General features: G+C 44.1%; 2 protein-coding genes across 2 annotated transcripts in view; both read right to left on the bottom strand.

Annotated features, from left to right (window-relative positions):
- Nucleotides 1-138: 138 nt before the first annotated feature.
- On the bottom strand, nucleotides 139-10,747 carry LOC126987956 (exocyst complex component 8-like). Its single transcript, XM_050845611.1, has 14 exons — nucleotides 10,662-10,747; nucleotides 8,981-9,136; nucleotides 8,449-8,535; nucleotides 7,535-7,662; nucleotides 6,258-6,400; nucleotides 5,754-5,907; nucleotides 5,398-5,539; nucleotides 4,868-5,072; nucleotides 4,446-4,590; nucleotides 3,955-4,135; nucleotides 3,485-3,615; nucleotides 1,810-2,035; nucleotides 1,064-1,254; nucleotides 139-672 (listed from the first exon to the last, which is right to left on the bottom strand). Exons 1-14 carry the CDS (start codon nucleotides 10,714-10,716, stop codon nucleotides 463-465), a joined length of 2,154 nt encoding a protein of 717 aa, XP_050701568.1. The 5' UTR covers nucleotides 10,717-10,747; the 3' UTR covers nucleotides 139-462.
- An 822-nt stretch (nucleotides 10,748-11,569) lies between these two features.
- The window catches only part of LOC126987955 (pituitary homeobox 2-like), a 39,263-nt gene continuing 28,222 nt past the window's right edge, over nucleotides 11,570-22,610 (bottom strand). Inside the window, exons 4-5 of the mRNA XM_050845610.1 lie at nucleotides 22,127-22,433; nucleotides 11,570-15,752 (exon numbers count right to left, since the gene is read on the bottom strand). Coding sequence (XP_050701567.1) covers nucleotides 15,074-15,752; nucleotides 22,127-22,433 — 986 coding nt within the window. The 3' untranslated portion in view covers nucleotides 11,570-15,073. The remainder of the gene's footprint in view (nucleotides 15,753-22,126; nucleotides 22,434-22,610) is intronic.

The following is a 22,610-nucleotide window of genomic DNA, read 5'->3' as shown; positions in this document are numbered from 1 at the left end:
TGTGTTCATATTTGTACATGCATTGTGGCCTTTAAGGGCACAGCATCATGAGGTGGGCACTGCAGGAGTGAAGGCCTCGCAGCACCACACTTGCTGCTGAACAACACACGCTTACTGAGGGTAATGAATGGAGCTTGACTCTCTTTACTCTGTATTTCCTTAAACAATATAATCTGAATATCACAAATAATGTCGACTGTGTATGCACCTTCATAGCTGGGAATAGAAAATGTATTTACAACATGGATGTCTATCCATAGAGGAATGAGATGACATAAGATAAAAATATTTGCATTTTTTATACACACACCTACTACATGAGGCAAATCCCACACATTAGCACTAATGTGTGGGGACTTGAAACAAACAAACACAAAAAAAAATGTGACTGCACACACAGTTAACACACCTCAGCAACTACCATTAAAGCACGTAGGCTCCTTGGAATGTGTTTGGTTTCTATCAGATAAAGTGTGACTCATATTTACTTATGGTTGGGCCAGAGGCAGCAGAGGTGGCTGGGGTGGCAGCCTCCCCTGTGAGGGCTGGGCGGTGGGTGTGGAGGGTGGGCAGGCTTGGGTGGGCGTGGCCTATTGCCTCAGCATAGTGGTGTTCCCCAAGGGTCAGAATTACATCAAGAAGAAAGGCACTGTTACGCCGGATGGCAGGAACCTGGCAAGGAAGCAGGAAAGCACTTTCATCTCATAACTTCATGGCTTAAAAAAGGCCAAGCTAATTCTGTAATCATAGGTCCATATCTTTCCATTAATCTCTGAGTATCAATAATGATTTTTGTCAATAAATTTACCAACAGCAAGAGGGAGTGAACACATCTTCAAAGTCTCCTTTCCTCATTTTTGCACAAAATGATAAAAATCTTTAATTTCCTTTTCATTTAGGGACCCTCTACAAAGGAACCCAACAAAAATCTCCAGCAGTATCATGCAGTCCTTACATCAGTCCTCTATGTACAATGTTCATTTTCATTTTCCCTCTGAAGGATAAATTATGTCTTGGATGAAAGAATGAATTAATAATTGATATATAGAGAAATCTTACTCACTTCATTCTTAAATAGGGGCTCAGCGAGGGATGTCTGGCAATGCCTCAGTTGAGCAGAGAAGATTGCTGTCAGAGAGTCATTGATGAGCCGCTCAGTTTCAGGCCAGAAGAGCCTCAGCATGTCTTCAAGGTAGGACAGGAATGCACGGCTGAACTGCACAGTGTTGTTGGTCAGCCCAACACAGAGCTCATCTGCAGGAAGATGTAATACTATTTTAATTACCTCTTACTAATAAGTTGTTGTTATGCTGTACTACCTAATGTCAAATAGATACAATTTTATTGTCATCTACAGCCACCCTTTCTTGTTAATGTCTCATCAGTAACATAAAGATGATCAGCACCTCATACACCTTGTTATTGGAAGTTTGTCAACAAGTAACCATTGCATTTTTTTTTATTAAGGCATTTCATAAAAAAGTTCCTTTGTGTCAATACCAGCAGATGTCCTGTATGCTAGAGATGTTATTCAAAGCCATTCACTTGAATCTTTAACAATTGATAAGATTCACACACATAACTGAGGCCATACAGAAGTCAATAACATTTATATGAATTCTCCAGTCATACACATCTACCATTATTGACCTTACACTCAAACACACATCCATGACATATTTCTCACTGCTGGCTCTTCCAGTGTCATTTATGTCTTCATTAAACTTGTACAGCTGCTCCTTCTTCTTTGGAGTCACATATATCTACTGCAATTGATCCTTCCAACCCCACCTGCACATCCACACTCACCCATGACATATTTCTCAACACTGGCTATTCCAATGTCATTCATGTCCTCGATGAACTTGTTGAGCTGTTCCTTGTTCTCGTACTTGAGTATTTTCCACGTGTCCTCCTGCCCTCTCAGCTTGACGGCTTCCACTAGCTTGTCCCGGCCGTCCCTGATCCACTTCTCCACGTCCCTCAGCAGCAGGGTGTGGAGGGCAAATGTCAAATCCAGTCCAGTGTCAGCTAACTGCAATAGGGCAGGGATGGCGAGGTAATCAGGGACGACCTTATGCACAGGCAGCTGCTTGGGGCCCACAGTCAGAGAGCCCCACCCCCCCACCCTTAGAAGGGGACCTATTGTTTTAACTTTTACATACATGCTGAGTGGGGTTATTGCAAGTAACATTAGTGCAAAATAATATACTATAAATTCTGTAAATAGATAACTGACCAAAGGCATAAGAAAATACTTGAAAAAAGCCACCAATATACTGTCCCTATAAAGAAAGAAAGATGATAATGCTGACAATAAAGAATGAGAAAATTTAGTTCTAAAAGCGTATTGATACTCCCCTCTTGAGAAAGTCATTGAAAAGTAGAAATACAAGGAAATAGGAAGGTTGTTCCACAGTTTACTGGAGAAAAGGGATGACATGATGATATTACAGGTTAACTTTTGCATTAGTAAGTTGGACAACTTAAGGATGGCATTTTGCAGCTTAAGGTGGTGCCATGAAGTTGTAATAGTTGAAAATAGTGTTCAAGTATCCCTATGCAAAAATGAAATATACTGTGGTGCATATATGTACAACAGTGATATAATATTAAATTGAGAATGTTCCACAAAAAAACATGAAAAATGTAACAATGAAAAATGTAACAATGGGAAAAAGACATAAATAGTGTGTGCAGAAGTGTAGAATATAGACAGGAGCAGAGCTGGAGGTATGCATTAGTGTCTTAAAACAAGCTTCAGGGGAGGGCAAGTGGTATGATAGGGAATGAGGATGAGCATAATGATGCTTGTGATCTGTGTGCAGAAATCCCTACATATGAACACTATGTAGGAAATATACTGCAAAAATATTAGGATAATGTGGTTCAGAGGTGTGTGTAAGACAGTTTTAAGTAATGCTGAGTAACATTATTAGTGAGTTAAATAAAGATGTCACTTGTTAATACAGAGATGAGATGTGGCACAGGCAGAAAGAGTACGCAAGAGAATCTTGAGAATGAAAGTTTTAGCACACCGAGAGGCAGACAAAAGGCACAAATCAATGGAATAATGTCAAAATATTTGAAAACTTATGTAGAACCACCAAACAACTGAGGAATGGACAAGTCTTGAGTGCCCACGCCGAGTGTAAAACCAGCCATGAAAGATGACTTGGCAAAGGGGAAGCAGCAGGCAGGGAGAGTTAATCCCAACCCCAGGACTCACAGGGGTACTACTGGCCACATCCTTGAAGTTGAATATATCATAATAAGCCCTCAGAACCACCTCTAGTGTTTCCTTATGTCAAACCAAAGAAGTTATGGTTAAAATAGTGATGTGATGAGGAAAATTTTCAGAAGATCATGTGACAATGTACTTGTTCCATCATCACCACAGCCTTCCCTTCCTCAACTTTCCACAGGCACAACAATGCCTTAACCCTGATAGCAGTGTCCAAGACCCCAGTGCCTCCCTTTGTACCTGCTGGCAGTGGTGGTCGGCGCGGCTGACACACTCTGCTACGGTGTTGAGTGATGACTGGGTGGTGAAGACGTGACGTGAGAACATGGAGGCAAAGTTGTTCACCTCCCCGTGTGCCCACACCACAAAGGCTGCAGAGGGGGGAGATGAGGGACTTGTATTACCATTACTGTCTTTGTGGCCACTACTGGAATATTCATTGTCATCACCATTGTCTTCATATGGCTATTAACGTGATATTTATTCAGATAATCACTGCAAGATATTCTATTAAGAAGTTGTTTCACTGTAATCTCTTTTGCTATCGGTCACTTTTATTATGATTATTACTTCACTTTTCATGGTCATCTTTACTATTGTCAGTATTATTACCATTAGTTATATTTCTTTCCCTGTCACTTTAATAATTATTGTTGTTACCATCTCATTTATCACTAATCACTTAAGACCTGTGCATGGGTGTCCATTACCAGAGGTGCAGCTGGGGTTGGAGGGGAAGGCCTTAGTGAACTCCCTGGCAGTCTCCAGGAGGTTGTGGAAAAAGATTGAGCAGAGTTGTCGCACATACAGCACCGTCTTGCCCTCCAGCCTGAGTCGCTTGAGGCCTGCCTTCAGAATGGCTCCCCTGTGACCGAGGAACAACTCACATGCCTGCCGAAAAGCGTCAGTAATGGTAATAAAGTCAGATGGTGCGGGCTGAGTGGTCAGCTGTGGGTGCAGTATTCTGGAGACTCCAGTTCAAGTCCTGGCTGCCACTACAAGATGAAAGCTTTCAGTTATTACCAAGTGGCTGAATACAACCCATATGCTGTCCTGATGACTGGCCTATTCTTTACAGTTCCAGTTATAACTTAGGAACTGACATGACAAATCTTTTACAAACATGTGTATCTTGGAACAAACAGCATCACTTGGTTATGTGAGCCCATGGTTGCCTCTTTGTATTGAGGGAGTCACCCACCTGGCTGGACTTGTTGAGGTGCACCAGGAGGGTGGTGGCTCGCCGGGCTGCCCTGGGGCCTCCCTGAAGGCTCTTATCTGGCGTGACCCGTAGCTCAGCCTGAAGCACCTCCACCAAACTCTTTACTCGACTCTCGAGAGCACGTCTGAGGATAGAGGAAGAGAGAAGATGATGAAAGCAATCAAAGTGCTGTGGTGACCAATGATGCAGGTGTGCCATGGCTCAGCATTTACTTTATGGTGAAGGTGCAGCTTATGCAGCTAATCAACTTTAACCTCGTCATGAAATACAAAGCAGGGTATGCTGAAGAGTGATCTCTTTAAGATTATGAAGCAATAAAATATATATTTCCCTTACAATCTTGGGAAAGAAGACTATTCATGGAAATGCCTCATATCTGCATTGCCACTCTCAAACCTAACCTCATTTCACTGTAGGCTGGAGTCTTGGGTGACATGTCAAAGAATTCTCTGCCACTGTCCACCAGCGTCACTGCATCCTCAAAGTTGCGCTGGGCAATGGCTTGGTCCAGCTCCTCGGGCAGCTCCAGCACCCACTCAGGGGGGCCGAGGGAGGGGGGCTGGGTCTCCATGAAGGGGTTCAGGCTGTCGTCATCCTCACCAAAGGCTGGAAAGATTGTTATTGTCATGTTTGCTTTTTCATATAGGAATTGGGTGACACAACAAAAAAGCTTGAACATTTTTTTCAAAATGCTCATTAAAATCATTATTTTTCTTCCACCATGATATACTACAATGTAAACACAGTTTAACATCACAGCACATAATGGTACTAGAAGTCACACACACTGAACTATACTATGCAATACTAGCAAATATTTCATTCCATACATGTTTTGACAACACAGCCTCGCATCACTCATGCCCTCCCAATATACATCAACAAGTCCACCACAGCCACGAGAGAAATCAGGCCAGCACAAGGTACATACGGTTGGCACTCTCCAGGGAGTCCTCCTTGCTAAGGGAGTGCTGGCGTTCCTTCTGGTGTTGCTGCTGCGCCCGCTCAGCATTCTGCTTGTCTACTGTCACCTTGTTGGCCTTGGTGCGCTCTATCTCATCAAGCCAGTCTTGCTGCGATGCCAGAATTAATGATAGTGATTAGGATTAGTGGAATGTAAATGGATGTTGGAATTGAAGTCAGCAGAACGATCAATGACCATTGCTACTCTGGGCAGAGGGTGAGGAAAGGAGCATAACTCAGGGGACCATTTGGCTGATGGCATCTGGAGTCAAGCTGCAACTTACTATACATTAACTATTAGAGGGTGGAGAAATAGTAGCTCACCTTGGATTTTACAGTGGGCGCCATGAAGACTCGCGTGTCAGGGAAGATGAGCACCTTGAAGGCATTCTTGGTGTTGCCCCGGTCCTTGATGTTGACGGGCAGCACCTGGTCCAGCGGGTACAGCACCTCAAACTTGTAGCGCACTGGTCCCCGCCTGAGGACATGCACACATGCTGAGAACTTAACATTGTGTACATGAAGTTGTCTTGTGGTATAAATACTGCTCACTGGGGAGGATGATAAAGATTCAGCATATAGGCAAGAATAATGAAAACAATAACCCTGGCTGCATCTACACAAGAAAAGTAGAGTTTAATGCTAAAAAATGTGCCATGTTAGGATAATGGGAGAGTAAAATGAAACCTAAATAGAACTATAACATGGGTAATGGAAAAAATATAAAATAAATAAATAAAAAGACTGGAGCCCACTCTGCTACCTTGGTTGTTCATCTGTTATCAGTTCAACACATGATAAATCTACCCACGTTCCCTTCTTACACACCTGTCACTGAGCCAGGAGGCAATCATGAGGGAGTCACTGAGCAGGTAGGCGTGGATCCGCTGCATGGCTGTGTAGTCGTCCTGGTTCAGCTCCACCAAGTCCCCATCGAACACCAGGTAGCGGTCCTCCACCTCCATCACATGCTGCAAGGTGGTGGTGGTGGAGGTGAGTAAGGGTGGAAGTTAGTTGGGGGTGAGGAGGAACAAGAAAGGAGGTGATGGTGAAGGGAGAATATGCTATTGTGTTTTGTTGCCATTTCAGTTCATATTGCACAGAGACGGTGGACCTGACCAACAGTATAATGCAGTGAAGAACAACATCTCTGACAATGGAAGGATGTGGTTAGTCAGTAATTCCTTTAACTTCAGGCAGCTACATTACTATATAAAAGCTGGTCCATATAGGCAGTGCAGGGGCCCTCAAGACTCATTGCTGCTGAGAGCTCAATTGCATCTATTCATCTTCTAAAGTTCTCTCCTAAAAGGGTGTTCACTGTGAAATATTTCTTTGCATATTTCAAGTTATATCTTGAATCTCACAATCAATTAAAAGTAAGTAAGAAGTTTATCAACCAAAAGGAAAATTTTGTGAAAATGTCTGACATGATTCATGAAGCTCAGGACACATTTTAGATGACACATGATGAAAAACCCAACATAAGATTTATTAGTAACTGTTTTAGCTTGTGTTTACAGCTTACTGCATATAAAAGCATGGCTTCCATCTAACTAAAATATTAGCAAATTTACACTTACGGGGCATTACCTAAGAAATCAAGCCATTTAATAGCCATTTCAAATTCAAGCAGAAAGGAAACTCAAAATTTTTAATGTATTAAACTTAGATTACATGTGAATTTGTCAAACATGAAATACAGAGAAAGTGTTTAACAACTTCAGAAATCTTTAAGAAAAAATGAACAACTAATATATTCTAGATATTAATAGCAAAACATACTAATATACAGAGCATACTGAAGCCTAAAACTATATGAGAGGAAATACCTTAATTTTCTTCTTTGTATGAGAACAAAAGAAAAAAAAATCTTGCTCATTATTCTGATAGAAAATAATGAACATATGTTTTCAGTCTGGAAAAAAGTCACCTCTTCCATAATGAGGCATGCACCAAAAATGGTAATTCAATAACTGAAAGAAAATCATGCATGATAAGTAAAAATATATGAATTGAAACAAATGTTTTGAAATTTTGATAAATGAATGAATGATCAGACTAAGTGTTAGCCTTGCAGAACAATAAATATTCCTGTCACCTACCGAGCAACCTTCAATCTTTTCTAGCAGTCCTGTCAACTTTTTTCTGTTTTCACGGTTCTGCATCTCCTTGATCTCCTGTGGGTTGACCTCAATCATCTCCTGCGCAGCGCTGCCAGGCCCTCGCTCACCTGAGAGAAAATGCAATGGTCATCAATTAAAGTAAAATTTTAATACCAACCCTCTATGGATGTGAACATAAAAAAAACACCTCACCAATTGCATAATCCTTTAAGATGATGAAAGAAGCTCTCAAATTTACAGGTGAAAACTAGGAAAGTAAACCTGAGCAAGAGGGTTCTGTGTTACCATCTACACGTAGCCATACAGTAAAAGTGATGCTGTCCTCTGACTGACCTTGTTCAAAATACCCATTATTTACCACCTACCCAGGATAACAGTCTAATGTTCTATACTTTGATTGAATTTTATGATCTAGGCCTCTTTTTCTGGCATCAATATATTCTCGTTATATAAGCAGTTTGTCTCTGGTATTCTTTTATCTATTGTGTTCTATAATTAGTCTATTTCCTTCATCATTCACTTAGGTCAAGAACAGTAGGTCATGAATTCCCTCCTAGCTCGCCACATTCCTGGATGAGACAGGTAAGCTCAGACACATATGTACTCGGTCACAGTTGCTTCACCTTCAAGTATTTAATTTCCTTGTGGTCTTTCATTTCTGTCCACTCAGACATTTCCAGAACTGTCTCAGGTATGTTTTCATTTAATTTTCACAAGTTTACAAATAATCTCTCTCTCTCTCTCTCTCTCTCTCTCTCTCTCTCTCTCTCTCTCTCTCTCTCTTAACCATTCAAAATATAAAAAGGCAACAACAAAATATTGACACACACCAACCAACCTTTCCCCCACTATTGAAAAAGTGATGGTACCTAATGGCCATGTCCAGCACTCACCTGTGATGGAGAGTTCAAGGAGGGAGGTGAGGAGAGACTTTTGCTCTGTGATGAGGTGCGACAGCTGGTACATCTCACTCTCAAGATCTGGTAGAGAAAATATCAACTTTTATACCATTGCAATTAGGAAAACTTTCTCTCACTTGTATGTCCCTAACCAAAACATGATGAAATTTCAATTGTCATCAACCTCAAGCCAAAATAATCTCCAACCCTAAGATATTCCTCAAAATCCATGTCTCTGTTTATAAATATGAAGTGACTGAAGGTAAAGTTCAATAACCTATTAACAAGATAACAAATAATGATAGGGAGCAAAACAACGGCTGATACAAAAAGCTAAATATGTAGCAAAGTGATTTTACCGATACTCCCAATGTAGCTACTTTTCTGTAAATGATGAAAATATCACAAATTCTTCATGACCCCTAGTTTTCTCACCAACTAATGTTTATCTCTCAATCTGCCCACCCTTGACACATGCATCTGCTAGTAATTACCCAACATTACAACTATCATTAATAACACCTACATGATATTTCCTTGGCTGTATCAATGAACTGCATGTAGTTCATGTACACATTCTTTTTGAGCTGCGCGTTGGTCTCCTCGGCCAGTTGCTGGATTCTCTGCCGCTGCTGCCGCAACTCATGGTCCCCCACGCTGCTTTGACTGAGGCCCAGCACATCTGTGGACAAGGCATTGTCTTCCTCATTAATACTGCCACTCAGGACTAACTATTTTTTGGAGCAGTGCTTAACCCGGTAGCAGCGGGGATCATATTTCTTAATGGTCCATCTATGCGAGAAAAATGAGAAAAAATCATCACTCACACAAACCGTTTCATAATATATATCAACGCATTTGTGATCAGTTTATGTATCATCTCTTTTAGGGGGTTTAAATCATGGCACAAATTTGGCCCGTCGCGGCTACACGGTAAAGCCACAAATTTGGCCCGTCGCTGCTACCGGGTTAAGTGAGCTTTTTTCTTTCCCTAAAGCTGCTTCTGTAACTGTAAAAAAAATATCCATGTTGTCAACTTCACTTTCCTCATCTGCTTACATTGTTACCTCTATGTATGTATCGAGACAAAAACGTCCTCTCATGCTTTTCATTATCCACCTGATACACCCATACATGAGCCTGGCACAGTGTTGTCAGTATTACTTTTAAAAAGGTCACTCACAAAATTAAAATATTCTGATCTTTACTAAGTTTACTTACCAATATTCTGTGTCATATGGTGTGCATATGACCCCTTACAAATTCATGTGAAGAAATGACTATAAGATTTCTCTTTATAATTGTTTAGGTGTATTTAAGTTATTGTCCAGAAGGTTAGTGCGATTTTTTGAGATGATATTAACCTGCATATGTTGGAGAGTGGCATGCCAGTGATGGTGAGCCAGTAATTTGGTTCTTTTAACCATTAATTATGGTACTTCTTTACTAAGGTTATTAGATGTCTATTTTGGAGGAAAGGAAAATATTCTAAAATACAGTTTTGTCTGTGAAATCCAAGAGTGACCTTCAATGAAAATTTATCATGTCATGATCTATATTTAGGTCTGTTCACCAACTGTGGTACAATAGATTCATGCAGAAAACAAATACACACTCACCAACACTAACAATTATACTTGATTCACTTTCCTCCCCTGAACACTCAGCTCCCCCTTCCCCCTAACAGCCAACCCAAAGTAATGTGTTGTGCACTTGTACAGGTGCCCTGCACATTAATTATCAAGATCAAGATCATATGAACCTTTCTAATTAGTGCTCCTATCAACAAAAAAATAATTGTGCTCATTAGCCTCGGCGACAATATGGTGACATGCTCCCCGCACTGCAGGTCGGCAAACAAGGCAGGTCTGTGCTGGGGCTGCAGTGTGTATATACATCTATACATGGGTTCAGTGGACTCCCAATGACAAAATCTTATGAGACAGGTAAGAATTGTCTAGCTTGAGGATGCGGAGGTTCAAAAGATTCAGAATAACGAGATGTACACTATGAGACAGGCACGAATTGTCTGGCTTCATGAGGCTGTTTACCGAGATAATGCCGCGAAGTGGGCGGAACCGTCACCTCAAACCCTTCCCCTCCTCCTCCCATGGCCTCCCGCTGCCCGCACGCCATGCCCACAGGTCTTTAGTGATCAGTTTTAACTATTCATGTGCCCCAGGTCGCCGCCGCCCCGCCGTACTCACATCTCTCGGCGTTGTAGTCCTCGGCTGTCAGTTTCTTCACCAGCAGGTCTGCCATGTTTGTTTACCATGACGTCATCCTGGTCTGGGCCTTGGTCTGAGGCGCCTTCGTCTAACGTTGTCAAATTGTCGTACTCTGCCTCGTATGTTTGCCGATTTCCGAGCCAAAAATTCCTTTCATCACCAAAATAACTGCCTTTATGTATGGTTATCGTTTGAATGATTAATTATTGGGGCTTCTTGGCAACATTTATGGGCCAGAAACTAGTAAATACGCGGCTCTGAGTACGATAACCTGGCAACGGTGCTTGATCTTGGTCGAGTCTCCTCCACAGAGTTGCGGTGTTTGACTCGGCACTCTCCCAACAGTCGCTGAATAAAAGGAGAAAAACAGGTGCATTCCCTCACCCACCTCAGTTTTAGTAAAGATTTCTACTTTTGCACAGGTAATTATTGTAATTTATGTTCATGGAAAGGTTTAAGGCACTTTCTCATCTGCACGGGGCACTACCCGGCGGGTTCTGCCCTTCACCGGACAAAGGCACGCTTGTATTCTCGCCCACACGGCGGTGTCTGCCACAGTCAAGGCCGGGCAGCCAGGCGAGGCGGGTTCTCTCGGTAAAGCAATGTGCGGTACAACTACGGAGAGCAGGAATTACAGCCAAGAAGCTAGCACTGTGTAGCATAATGAATGTTGCTGTGTGTGAAAACGAAAAGGAACAAAGTAAAAAAAAAAAGGTGTCCTCGTGTGCCCCCGGGCACAAATGGTACGCCCGTCCACAGGCAAACTGCTCGCTTGTGCCCCGGGCACTGCCCAACCGTGTGGAGGGGGATTAATATAGGTGTGGTGGCCTTGACTTCAGCGGCTGAGGTGAGGCGGGGTGGTGGAAGGGACACAGAGGCATCACGTGTGAATACAGAGGTGACTTTATTTCATCATACAGAGTGCACAAAGGTACTACACCGACTCTTGACCCACCCACACCGGTACACAGCCTCTCACCAGACACTCACTCGGCCGTTAAAACATAACTAGGTAGCACTGTGTCTCCTCTCACATGCTCACCCGATCATTCAACGTTGGCAGGCTTCCACGGCTCTCGATAAAACAAAAAGTGTAATCAACTCAGGCTGACCCATTTCTTTGGTACATGGTTATTGACATACTTAAAACAATTCATTTACACAGCAAGAATACTCAATTTCTGGACATGAAACTCAATATACTGCACAGTGACCCTCCTACATAAAATTTGAACTAACGTACACGTCAGTTTCTTAGGATAGGTGTATGATTATTAATTCACTTCGGTATAATTTACAATACAACAAAAGTACTCAGTTCCTCTTAAAAACATCGCGCTGTTAGGTGTTTATCGTGATCCACAACGAAAATACGCTTCACTGTTTTTTTTCCCTTCTGCACACAAGTCTTAGGAACAGTCCTGCCACAGTTCACTCTCTGGGGCCAACACCCGCACACTTTTCTCCCTCTTTTGGTCCTTTGCTTCACTTCTCTCCCTTCCTCCCTTTCTTTGGTCTCTAGCGTCCCTTCAACCCCATCATCCTTTTCTTTGGTCTCTAGCTTCACTCCTCTTCCCCTTCTCTTTCTCTTTGGTCGCTAGCTTCCCTCCTCCTCCTCCCCCTTAATTTTTTTTTTGGTCTCTGGGTTCCTCCCTTTCTGTGCTTCCACCATTCCTTGTTAGTGACGTGACGCAACACACTGGTCACACGTCAAATCGTACATTTATTTCTCTAGGAACGTCTGCTTCCCCTAAAATAAATAAGAATCAAGAACAAATACATACATCCTGCCGTAACGATCAATGGTGAGATATTTTCTATACATACTGTGCTGTCAATGAGATCCCTAAGGCCTGTATTTACTATAATTGCCGGTGTGGAGTTCGTGGAGAGGAAGACACGGGCGTCATACTGGAGAGTCTACGGTAAAGTAATGTAAAAATCATGCAAATGTGTAAGACTATGAACACGAAGACTTTGAACGTAAAGTAACACTGTACACACACACACACACACACACACACACACACACACACACGTCGCCATCCACAACACAATGCCGTCACACAGTATACAGAGACCACCACCTCACACTACTGTCACCAATGCGTCACACTTAACACAAAGAGATCTCCGGTATATAGATTCCATAGAGTGACGTAGCTAAAGGGTGAAGCAGACTTATTTGTGAAGGCTCTAGGGGCCATCAAAAGAGAGAACCCACAAATGGATCTCACAGTCTATACTCTCTAACGAAACGAAAAAAATCAGAGGAAGAATGGAAGACCCCCAAAATTACCCTGATGTTATTTGTAAAGGCTCTAGGGGCCATCAAAAGAGAGAACCCGCAAATGGATCTCACAGTCTGTACTCTCTAACGAAATGAAAAAAAATGAAGGAAGAATGGAAGCCTCTAAAAATTACCCTGATGTTGGTTGGAAGCCTCTCAAGGAACCAAGCTCCCCACAGTCCCCCAGGTCTCTCGCTACGTCCTGACCATACACACTCCCATAACCATGTAATCAAGGTGTGTTTCAGGCTTGATGGAGCAGCATGCCACCAAAAAAAAAAAAAAAAAAAAAACACTAGTAACCCGGGGGAATGAGTGTGTGTTGGGCATGTATGATAAGATGAACTAAACGCAGATAAACAACTTAGGAAGGAGATACACTGCCACAGCCACACAAACACTATGTACAATTTACGTATAAAAAGGTGAACCGGATATAAAAGTAATTAACAACAGAGTAGCAAACGTAACGTAACAATGTAACATACAATTCATTACACTGGTAACATGCGTGTTCTGGCAAGGCTGCTGCTGTGGACGGTACGAAGGTGTAAGGGAGGGTTCGTTATAGGCGCAGGTAAGGGATGGTACTGGTATTATGTCTATGTATACGAGGGGCATTATTATAGGTTTATGTATACTAATAAAGTGACGGTATGCATTGAGGTGAAATATGTATAAAGGCTTATGTATACTAGCCAAGTGATGCTATGTGTATATTGGATGGTATCGAGGTGTATAAACTTCATGTATACTGGTAATAGGACAAAATACTGATATGCATACCGGTTTATGTGTACGTACTAGTAACATGCCGTATAGGGATAACAAGTACAGGCTGAGTGATAAGTGTATTGGTTTATGCAGTAATGGCTGGTGTGTTGGTAACTGTACTTGTTTGCGAATACAGATAAAAATACAGGCTCATGTCAAGTGAATGTATATAGTGGCTACGTGGTAATATGTGTGCCTGACGGTAGAGGCTATGTTTGTCTATTACAGGTATGGATGTTTACGTATACAGGTAAGTGGATATGTATAGTGGCTGCGTGGCAATGTGTATGCGTGGCGGTAGAGGCTATGTTTGTCTATTACAGGTAAGAATACAGGTTGATGTCAAGTGGATATGTATAGTGGCTGCGTGGCAATGTGTGTGTCTGACGGTAGTGGTTATGTTTGTCTATTACAGGTAAGAATACAGGTTGATGTCAAGTGGATATGTATAGTGGCTGCGTGGCAATGTGTATGCGTGGTGGTAGAGGCTACTTCTGCTACGCGTGGTGCTGTGTGCGGGTGACGGCCGTGACTGGCAGGGCACGCGCCACACTTATCCGTAACATTTGGTCGTTAGCTCCGTCGCCGCCAGACAGGTGCGGCTCATGACTGACTAATGAGTCCCCTAAAGGTATAACAAACACACTCAAGACTACACAAACAGGTTCCGAAACTATACAAACAACACGATGAAACTAACTTATACGTAGGACACATAATATTACAACGCAACGAAACGAGACGGATTACGAAACTCTGTAAACTTAGACGAAACACTGAAACAACACACTGAAACTAAAAATGCCTAAAAACTAATTACGGAGTGAAACTAAATTGACTCAGTAACCATAACACACCAGTTCCTTACACCGGGGAGGAGTAATACTAAGCTAACTTCCTGACTGATGCCTTAATGTACGTATGTAATGAATACTGTTTGTTGGGTTGTTAATACTACACACATTGGTGGTTAAAGTAGTAATAGCAGCAATACTAATTAGACTCAGGGGTATTATCTTACTATAACAAACTGAACTGTACATACATGTTACTTAAGATAATTATTATTAATGGAAGTAACGATTTGTTGCTTTAATCGGTACATAATACAGTTCAGCTCTGTAATATCTTACAGGTAATGGACGGAGGGCAGACGGAAGACAGGTAGGAAAGGAATGAGGATGTACTTCAGAGTGTAAGGAGGAAGGAAGGAAGGAGTTTTGGGAAGAGTGTCGGGAGGTAGGTAGGGTCAGGGAAGGGACAGAGGGATGGACGGCAGCAGGGAGGTGTGAACAGAGAGGGCCTGAGGCAGGGCAGGCGGCGAGCCTCACACCTCCTTCTTCAGCAGGGCGTCTATGTGATACTCAGGACGCTTGGCAGGCTGCGAGTCCTCGTGCAGGGCGGGGGACACTGGGGGCGTGTGCGGCTGGGGGGCGGGGTCCGGGGAGGGCGTGGAAGGCTGGGAATACCGCGCTTCAGCCTGGGCGCGGGCGTGGGTGATCTGGGCGGCGCGGGCCTCGAGGGAGCGTACCTCCAGGGCCTTGCGGTAGTCCTCGAGGGCGTTGAGGTCCAGCGTGCGGTACTGCTCCAGCGCCCGCAGCGCCGCCAGCCCCTTCATGTCTATCGGCCGCGGCAGCTCAGAGGCACGGGGGTCCAAACCCTTCAGGCCCAGGGACATGTACGCTGAGCTACTCCTCGGCTGCTCCTCCTCCTCCTCCTCCTCTTCCTCTTCCTCTTCCTGTTCCTTCTCCGCCACCTCCTCGTTCTCAGTCTTCAGAGATTTGTTTGGGCAGCCGTCCAGGCCATCGTCCAGCGAGTTCGCCTGTGTCGACAACCCGTCAGAGCCTCCGTCAGTAGCTACCGGGGTGTGGGCGGCCTCCGGTGTGGGGTGGGAGGGAACGTCTTGGGCGGACTCTGCCTTGTGTTGGGCGGAGAGCTGGGCGAGCAGGGCGTGGAAGGACGGAGGGTACAGGAGGGGGCTGCTCAGGGAGTTGAAGAGTGGGTACCTGCAAGTAGGAGATGGTCATGGTTACATATTGCGACAAGAATGCTTTCGTTTATACTACTTTTCAAACAGTTCTAGCGCACAATACAATGGCAAGTACACTCCCAAATAGTGACGGTAACAATAAAGCTATAAACAAGGCAAAGGGGACGGAAGGCAAGAGCAGGGAACTGTAATACTCGATGAAGAGATGTTGAGATGTTGAAGGTCATAAATATATTGTCACTAACACAGTTATAAATTTGATGACAAAATTCTAGATAATACTTAATGTCAAAATAAAATACATGGCGGTTGAATACTATATGAAACTATAATAAAAATAAGAGGCCCATCTTCTCAAACATTTCGGGGCTCACACACCCACATTTGATAAGGCTTTCGTAGAGGTTGTGGGTAGTTATATGGGTAGTTTTCACCGTTGCCAGATTATCGTACTCAGAGCCTCGTATTTACCGGGCCATAGCTATTGCCAAAAACCAAAGTTGCCAGATTGTCGTACTCAGCCTCTTATATTTCCCGACTTCCTATCCCAAGACTGTCTTCTGGGCTCCAATAACGAAACGCATTTATAGTTATCGTTAAAAGAGTTAGATTCTGATATTTCTTGGCATATCTCCTTTGTGACTCTGGGAAATATTTGTTGTGAGATATGAAAGCGTCTGAGAATGTGGGCCTGAGTAAATGACAAAAAGAAAAGATATTAATTAAGATGATTATAACAAGGATTTCCCCGAGAGTGGCACCATTCACAATTTAACCTTTAAACACCAAACTCCACAACACTTGACATAAAACTTTAAAGAAAATGGTGATGTGCGTTCCTTTAGGCGAGTCAGGATAATAAAAATAATGGTTTGCACTGCCTGTCATCCGGCACACACACACACACACAGACCCCCTACCCCCCCTAATTCCCCTTCCACACCCACCCAACACGCGGACATACTCTGGTAAACACGGATCTACGTCTTCCCGAGTCTGAATATCGATTAGTTTTGGCGTCGCGGAGTGCCGAGGGGCGGGGTGCGGGGGCCCAAGGTCGCGCGGGGGCTTACGACAACCTAACCAGCGCACGGGAGCCGCCAGCCAAGCGTCGCGCGGCCCTCCGGAGCGTAAAATGTAGCGACTTATTGAGCGGCAACGAGTGTCTTTTAGCGACCTTCGGGGCACACGCGGGAAGTTGGGATTGTCAGGGGCGGAGACGGGATGCAGGGAATGAACAAAGGGAATAAATAAAGGAGGGAATGAGGAAGGAAGGGACGAGGGGAAGGAGGGAAATAGATGAAGAGAATGAGGGAGAAAAGGTGGAAAGATAGAAAAACGAGTAGTGAGAGAGGGGGAATGAGGCAAGGAAGAAGACAGGAAAAGAGGGAATTAAGGGGAAAAGGTGACATGAAGGGAACGAAAGGGCAAGGGAAGAAAGGAGAGGAGACAAACAGGGCAGAGAATAAGGGAGTAAGGGAGGATGGGAAAGAAAGAACTGGGGAGGGAAAGAAACATGTAGAGAGGAAGAGAATGACGAAGGAAGCAAAGGAAGGAGACAAAGAAAAAACAATGGATAAAAAAGGGGTAAGGTACATGTGAAGTTGGGTGCATACGCTATAAGAGATGCGCGTGGCTGCGGTGCTCATCTCCGTACCATGGAGGTGAAAAAAATAAGAAAATAATATAGATCCGTTTTTGAGTTGTCGCGTCACTTTGGTTTATCTGCGCGTCACTGTTCCTCTGGTTCCTCCTTCAAAGTAATGTTCCTTGACTCGGTTTGGGGTTTTTTTTTCTATCTTTTTTTTACTCTTTGGTGGGGGGCGGGGGTTGGGGGTGAGGGGGGGGCGCGGTATGGTTCCTTTAGTCATCTTCTTCTTTTATTTTTCCTTTATTTTACTTTTTTACATACCGTTGATGCTGTGTTTTTTTGTTCTGCTTCTCTCTCTCTCTCTCTCTCTCTCTCTCTCTCTCTCTCTCTCTCTCTCTCTCTCTCTCTCTCTCTCTCTCTCTCTCTCTCTCTCTCTCTCTCTCTCTCTCTCTCTCTCTCTCTCTCTCTCTCTCTCTCTCTTGTACTCGATTCTTTTTTCAGTCTTGGTTTCACACTCATTCACACTTTTTTTTCTTCTATCTATCCACCTATCCATCTATCTAGTTATATCTATTCATCTATCATCTCTCTCTCTCTATCTACCTATGTATCTATTTATTTATCATTCTCTGTCTATCAACCAGTCTATCCATATCTGTATCTATCTATCTAAACCACGTTCCTCTCTGCTTCTGTTTCTTCCTATGTATTCCTATGTATTCCATCCTAGTCTAAGCTCCTCGTCCGCCTCACTTCATTGCTAAATTAGAAGGTTAATGGTTTCACGTAGACAGATCAACATTGTTTATGATCGATGACACTTTGCGCACGAGGAACAATGGCGTAAAACTTAGATGTAGACAAGTAAATTCAGACTGCACCAAATTTTCTTCACCAACGTTACCATCAGTGGTCCACACGACGATTTGACCTTCAAAATAAGCTTGACCGTCACTTCCTTCAACGTAGAAATGCAACGTTTTGGAGTCTTCTGATTAATGTAAAACAGACCCAAGTCTCTGGACCATGGGGTCTGTGTGGTCTGATTTTCTATGTAAATCTATGTAAAACCTGCTCCACCAGTCTTCTCACGTCCCTCCCATTAGCTCCTCAAATGCCACCTCCCTCCACCTACATTCACTTCTAACCTCCTTTTCTTTCCTCTCCCTCCCCTCCCAGTCACCTCCCTTTCTATTTTCCTTCCCCTTTCGTAATTCTCTTTATGTTTTTAGTACTCTCGTTTCAAACATATTTTTTCTTCTTTTTCCTTTCTTTCAAACATATTTTTCTTCCTTTCCCCTTTCTTTTAAAATTAACTACCTCCTTCCCTTCCACGAAATTACTCCCTTTCCCACTCTTCTTCCTCCTCCTCCTCCTCTTCCTCCCTTTTCTCCATCTTTTTTAAGGTTTCTTTGTATCATTTCAAACAATTTTCTCTCCCTCCCTTCCTTCTAAAATGAACCATCTTCTCTCCCTCCACCCCCTTTATCTCTTTATCCTCCTCCTCCCCCTCATCATCATCATTCTCCTCGTTCTCGTCTTTCTCCTTTTCCTCTGCCTCCTGCAACTTGTCTTTTCTCTTTCTTCTTCTCTTCCTACCCCCCAACAAGACCCTCGCCCTGTCACAAAACCGCAGACACTAAACGCTTCAACACCCGCGGCCAGAAGTTGTCCCGCCGCCGGCTCCGAGGACGGGCGAGTGAAAGTGGATGGTCGGCGGGACACTCGTGAGATATTAGTGGAGGGAAGAACACCCGGGACTTGTATGAGGGGGCTGAGGTTCTTGTTCCTTATACTCGTCCTTATTTTCTTTCTTATACTTCTCCTTACGATTCTTGTCTTCCTTGTACTACTCCTTTCGTTGTTGTCTTTCTTTTTCTACCGAAGCACCTCAGACCCAACACCAAAAGAACCACTCAAACAAACGCCAGAGTCTACCTTTAAAACGCGAAAACCTCCGGAAAAAGGTCATTTAGGGTGACGACAATTCCTAGACCCTGCACACCCACGGCCTCGCCTTAGGGGAACGCGCTAGTCACCAACCCACGCGCAGCACAAAGAAAACGAGCTTGAAGGCCATGGCGGCGAAGCTAACAATGTGTCGGCCGATGAGACGCACCTCCATCACGATAAAGGCTGTGCAAGGGTGAGGAAGGGAAAGGATAGGAGAAGGAAGGAAAGGAGGGGAAGGGAAGGGAAGGAAAGGAAAGGGAAGGAAAGGGAAGGGAAGGGAAGGGATGGGAAGGAAAGGGATGGGATGGGAAGGGATGGGAAGGGAAGGGAAGGGAAGGGAAATGATAGGATAGGAAAAGGAAGGAAAGGAGAGGAAGGGAAGGGAAAGGATAGGAAGGGAAGGGAAGGGAAGGGAAGGGATGGGAAGGGAAATGATAGGATAGGAGAAGGAAGGAAAGGAGGGGAAGGGAAAGGAAGGGAAGGGAAGGGAAATGAGAGGAAAGGAGAGGAAACGAAAGGAATAGAAAGGAGAGGAGAGGAAAGGGAAGGAAAGGGAAGGAAAGGAAAATAAAAGTGAGAAAAGGAAAGGAAATGAAATGAAACGAAAGGAAAGGAGAGAAAATGAAATGCAAATGAAAGGAAAGGAGAGAAAAGGAAGAGAAAAGAAGGAAAGGAGAACAAAGGAAAGGAAAAGAAACAAAATGAAGGAAAGGAGAGAAAAGGAAAGGAAGCGAAAGGATGCACAGATTTGGACAACTTGCAAAATGAACTCTATACCCACACCCTTTTATATACTTGAGGGAGGGTCACGCAAACCGCTTTTCCGCCGCGCTAACTGCTATACAAGGCAACGGAAAAGCTGGCCTGATATCAGATTGGAGTAAAACTGATTCCCTTCACCATTTTTAAGGCTAATGTATACTGGTGGGGGCGGAGCGACACCTATTCCACTGCTTTGCTAGGGAGCTGAAGGATTGGTTGGACTGTCTGCGAGTGTGAACGATTTAAACCTTTTTCTTGACCCGGTGGCTGCGGGGATCATGTTTCTTAAAGGCCCCTCTAAGCGAGAAAAATGAGAAAATATCATCATCACTCCCGTAAACCATCTCATAATATATATCAACGCATTTGTGATCAGTTTATGAATCATCTATTTTGGGGGTTTATATCATGGGAAAAATTTGGCCCGTCACTGGTACACGGTAAAGACGCAAATTTGGCCCGTCGCTGCTATACCGGGTTAATGGTCGGGTGGTTAGTGCCAAGGTGACGGCTGATGGCATGTTTCCCCATCACGCTAAATGCTACGTGTATAAGGGAGAGGCTGGCCAGGTATTGAGACACTGTACAATAGACTCCCACACCTTTCTCTTCAATGGTTGGTTGGTTAGTGCAAAGATGGCGGCCCAAGACGTTTCTCCCCACGCTAAGTTTGATATTCTTAAATCAGGCTCCCTCCCATTACGGCTATTTACCAAGACCACAGAGAAGACTGACCGGATTTTCATATGTGATTTTTCCGGTTCAAGGTGAAGTCGGGTAAAATTTTCACTATCACAAAACTTTCCTTCCTCTCCCTTTTCTCTTATTCTGTCGTTTCTCTTTTCTATTTCTTCTTTCCTTTTCTCTCATTTTTTCTTTTTTTTCTGTCTTCTCTTTTCCTTTTCTCTTTTTGTCTGTTCTCTTCTTTTTTCTCTTTATTTCTGTCATCTCTTTTCCCTTTTCTCTGTTTTCTTTCTTTTCTCTCTTATCTTTCTCTCGCTTTTATCACTTTTCTTTCTCTTTTCTCTATAGTCTGCTTGAGTCATATTACTGTATTATATTAGTGTGTGTGTGTGTGTGTGTGTGTGTGTGTGTGTGTGTGTGTGTGTGTGTGTGTGTGTGTGTGTGTGTGTGTGTGTGTCTTTGAGAATCCTAGCAAATTCTACGAGAGTCTTTTCAAACAGGCGTATACTGAGGTGCCGATACATTTAGGAGAACGTGTTTAAATACTACATGTAAGGCTGGCCAGGTATAAGCTTTAAACACTACACAATGGACTCCCACACCTTTCTCTGTAATGGTCGGCTGGTTAATGGGAGGGTACGAGCCATTGAAAATATCCTCCATCACTTTAATGCTCGTTGGATTGGAACACACTCTTGGGAAAATGGACGACCTGCTCTCCCACACCTTTCCCTGTAATGGTCGGCTGGTTAATGGGAGGGTACGAGCCATTGAAAATATCCTCCATCACTTTAATGCTCGTTGGATTGGAACACACTCTTGGGAAAATGGGCGACCTGCGCTTTTTTTTAACCCGTCTAATGCCAGCCAATTAAAGACCCACTAAGGTAACATGGAAAAATTTGGAAAGTTTCGTTTAGTCGGCGCAACATCTGTGGTCATATGCCGGAGAGAGACAGAAAGGGAAGGAATCATAGGAGAAGGCAACAGATCCCAGGAGACGGGACACAACCCCCGATTAATACCTGGTACCCATTCACTGCTGGGTATCGGAAGACATGGAAGGCATAGAATATACTCATGAATGTCCCACCAGCTGTACAGGAGACTGCTATTTTTTTGTCTGTCTGTCTGTCTGTCTTAGGGGTAACATCTGTGCACATGGTAAAGAGCCACATCGTCTCCCATCAACACCTGCACGGGACATAACGAAAAATAAAACTGTTTCACCCCCGCGGACCAGCCAACCCCCCCCCCCTCCCCCTCCCCCCACCGCGAGGCAACACCTGCATAACACCCAACACGGATATTGGTAATTGTTTCCTTCTCGTCCCCTCCCCCCGCAACAGGTGAGGCAATGGCAATCTGCAACACGTGTAAGCCTAAGGGCACTCACTCACCTGTAGGCGGCGGCGGCGGCAGCGGCGGCGGCGGCGTTGCGATGGTCCCTGACGAGCGGCAGCAGGGGCGGGAAGACGCTCTGAGTGGTAGCAGGGGAGGAAGACGAGGATGAGGAGGAGGGGGAGGCCGGGGCGGGGGAGGGGGAGGAGGAAGAGGACGGGGGAGTCTGTGAGTAGAGGAGGGACGGGGGAAAGCGGTGAACGTCGTGGGGCTTGGAGGTCTGCGGGCGGGCGTAGCTGGGGAAGGCTGCGCTGAGCTTGCTGGAGAGGGAGGCGTAGGGGGAGGCCGAGGACCCGCCGTTCAGACCTGTGGGGCGGAAAACATGTAATGGTGACCTGGGACATTGGTTGGTATTCTTAGACGACCCTACCTCTCACATCAACAATATCCAAAGGCCAAAACGGAGATCAGTCGGGTTCTAATGAGTGTTTTTGTAGGTTCATGGTACAGAAGAAGGGTCAAACTACCACCAGGGTTATTAAA

The sequence above is a fragment of the Eriocheir sinensis genome, chromosome 67, assembly GCF_024679095.1.
Source record: "Eriocheir sinensis breed Jianghai 21 chromosome 67, ASM2467909v1, whole genome shotgun sequence".
Lineage (NCBI taxonomy): Eukaryota > Metazoa > Arthropoda > Malacostraca > Decapoda > Varunidae > Eriocheir > Eriocheir sinensis.
The sequence above is the reverse complement of the archived record's forward strand: the minus strand, read 5'-3'. Positions and strand labels throughout refer to the sequence as shown.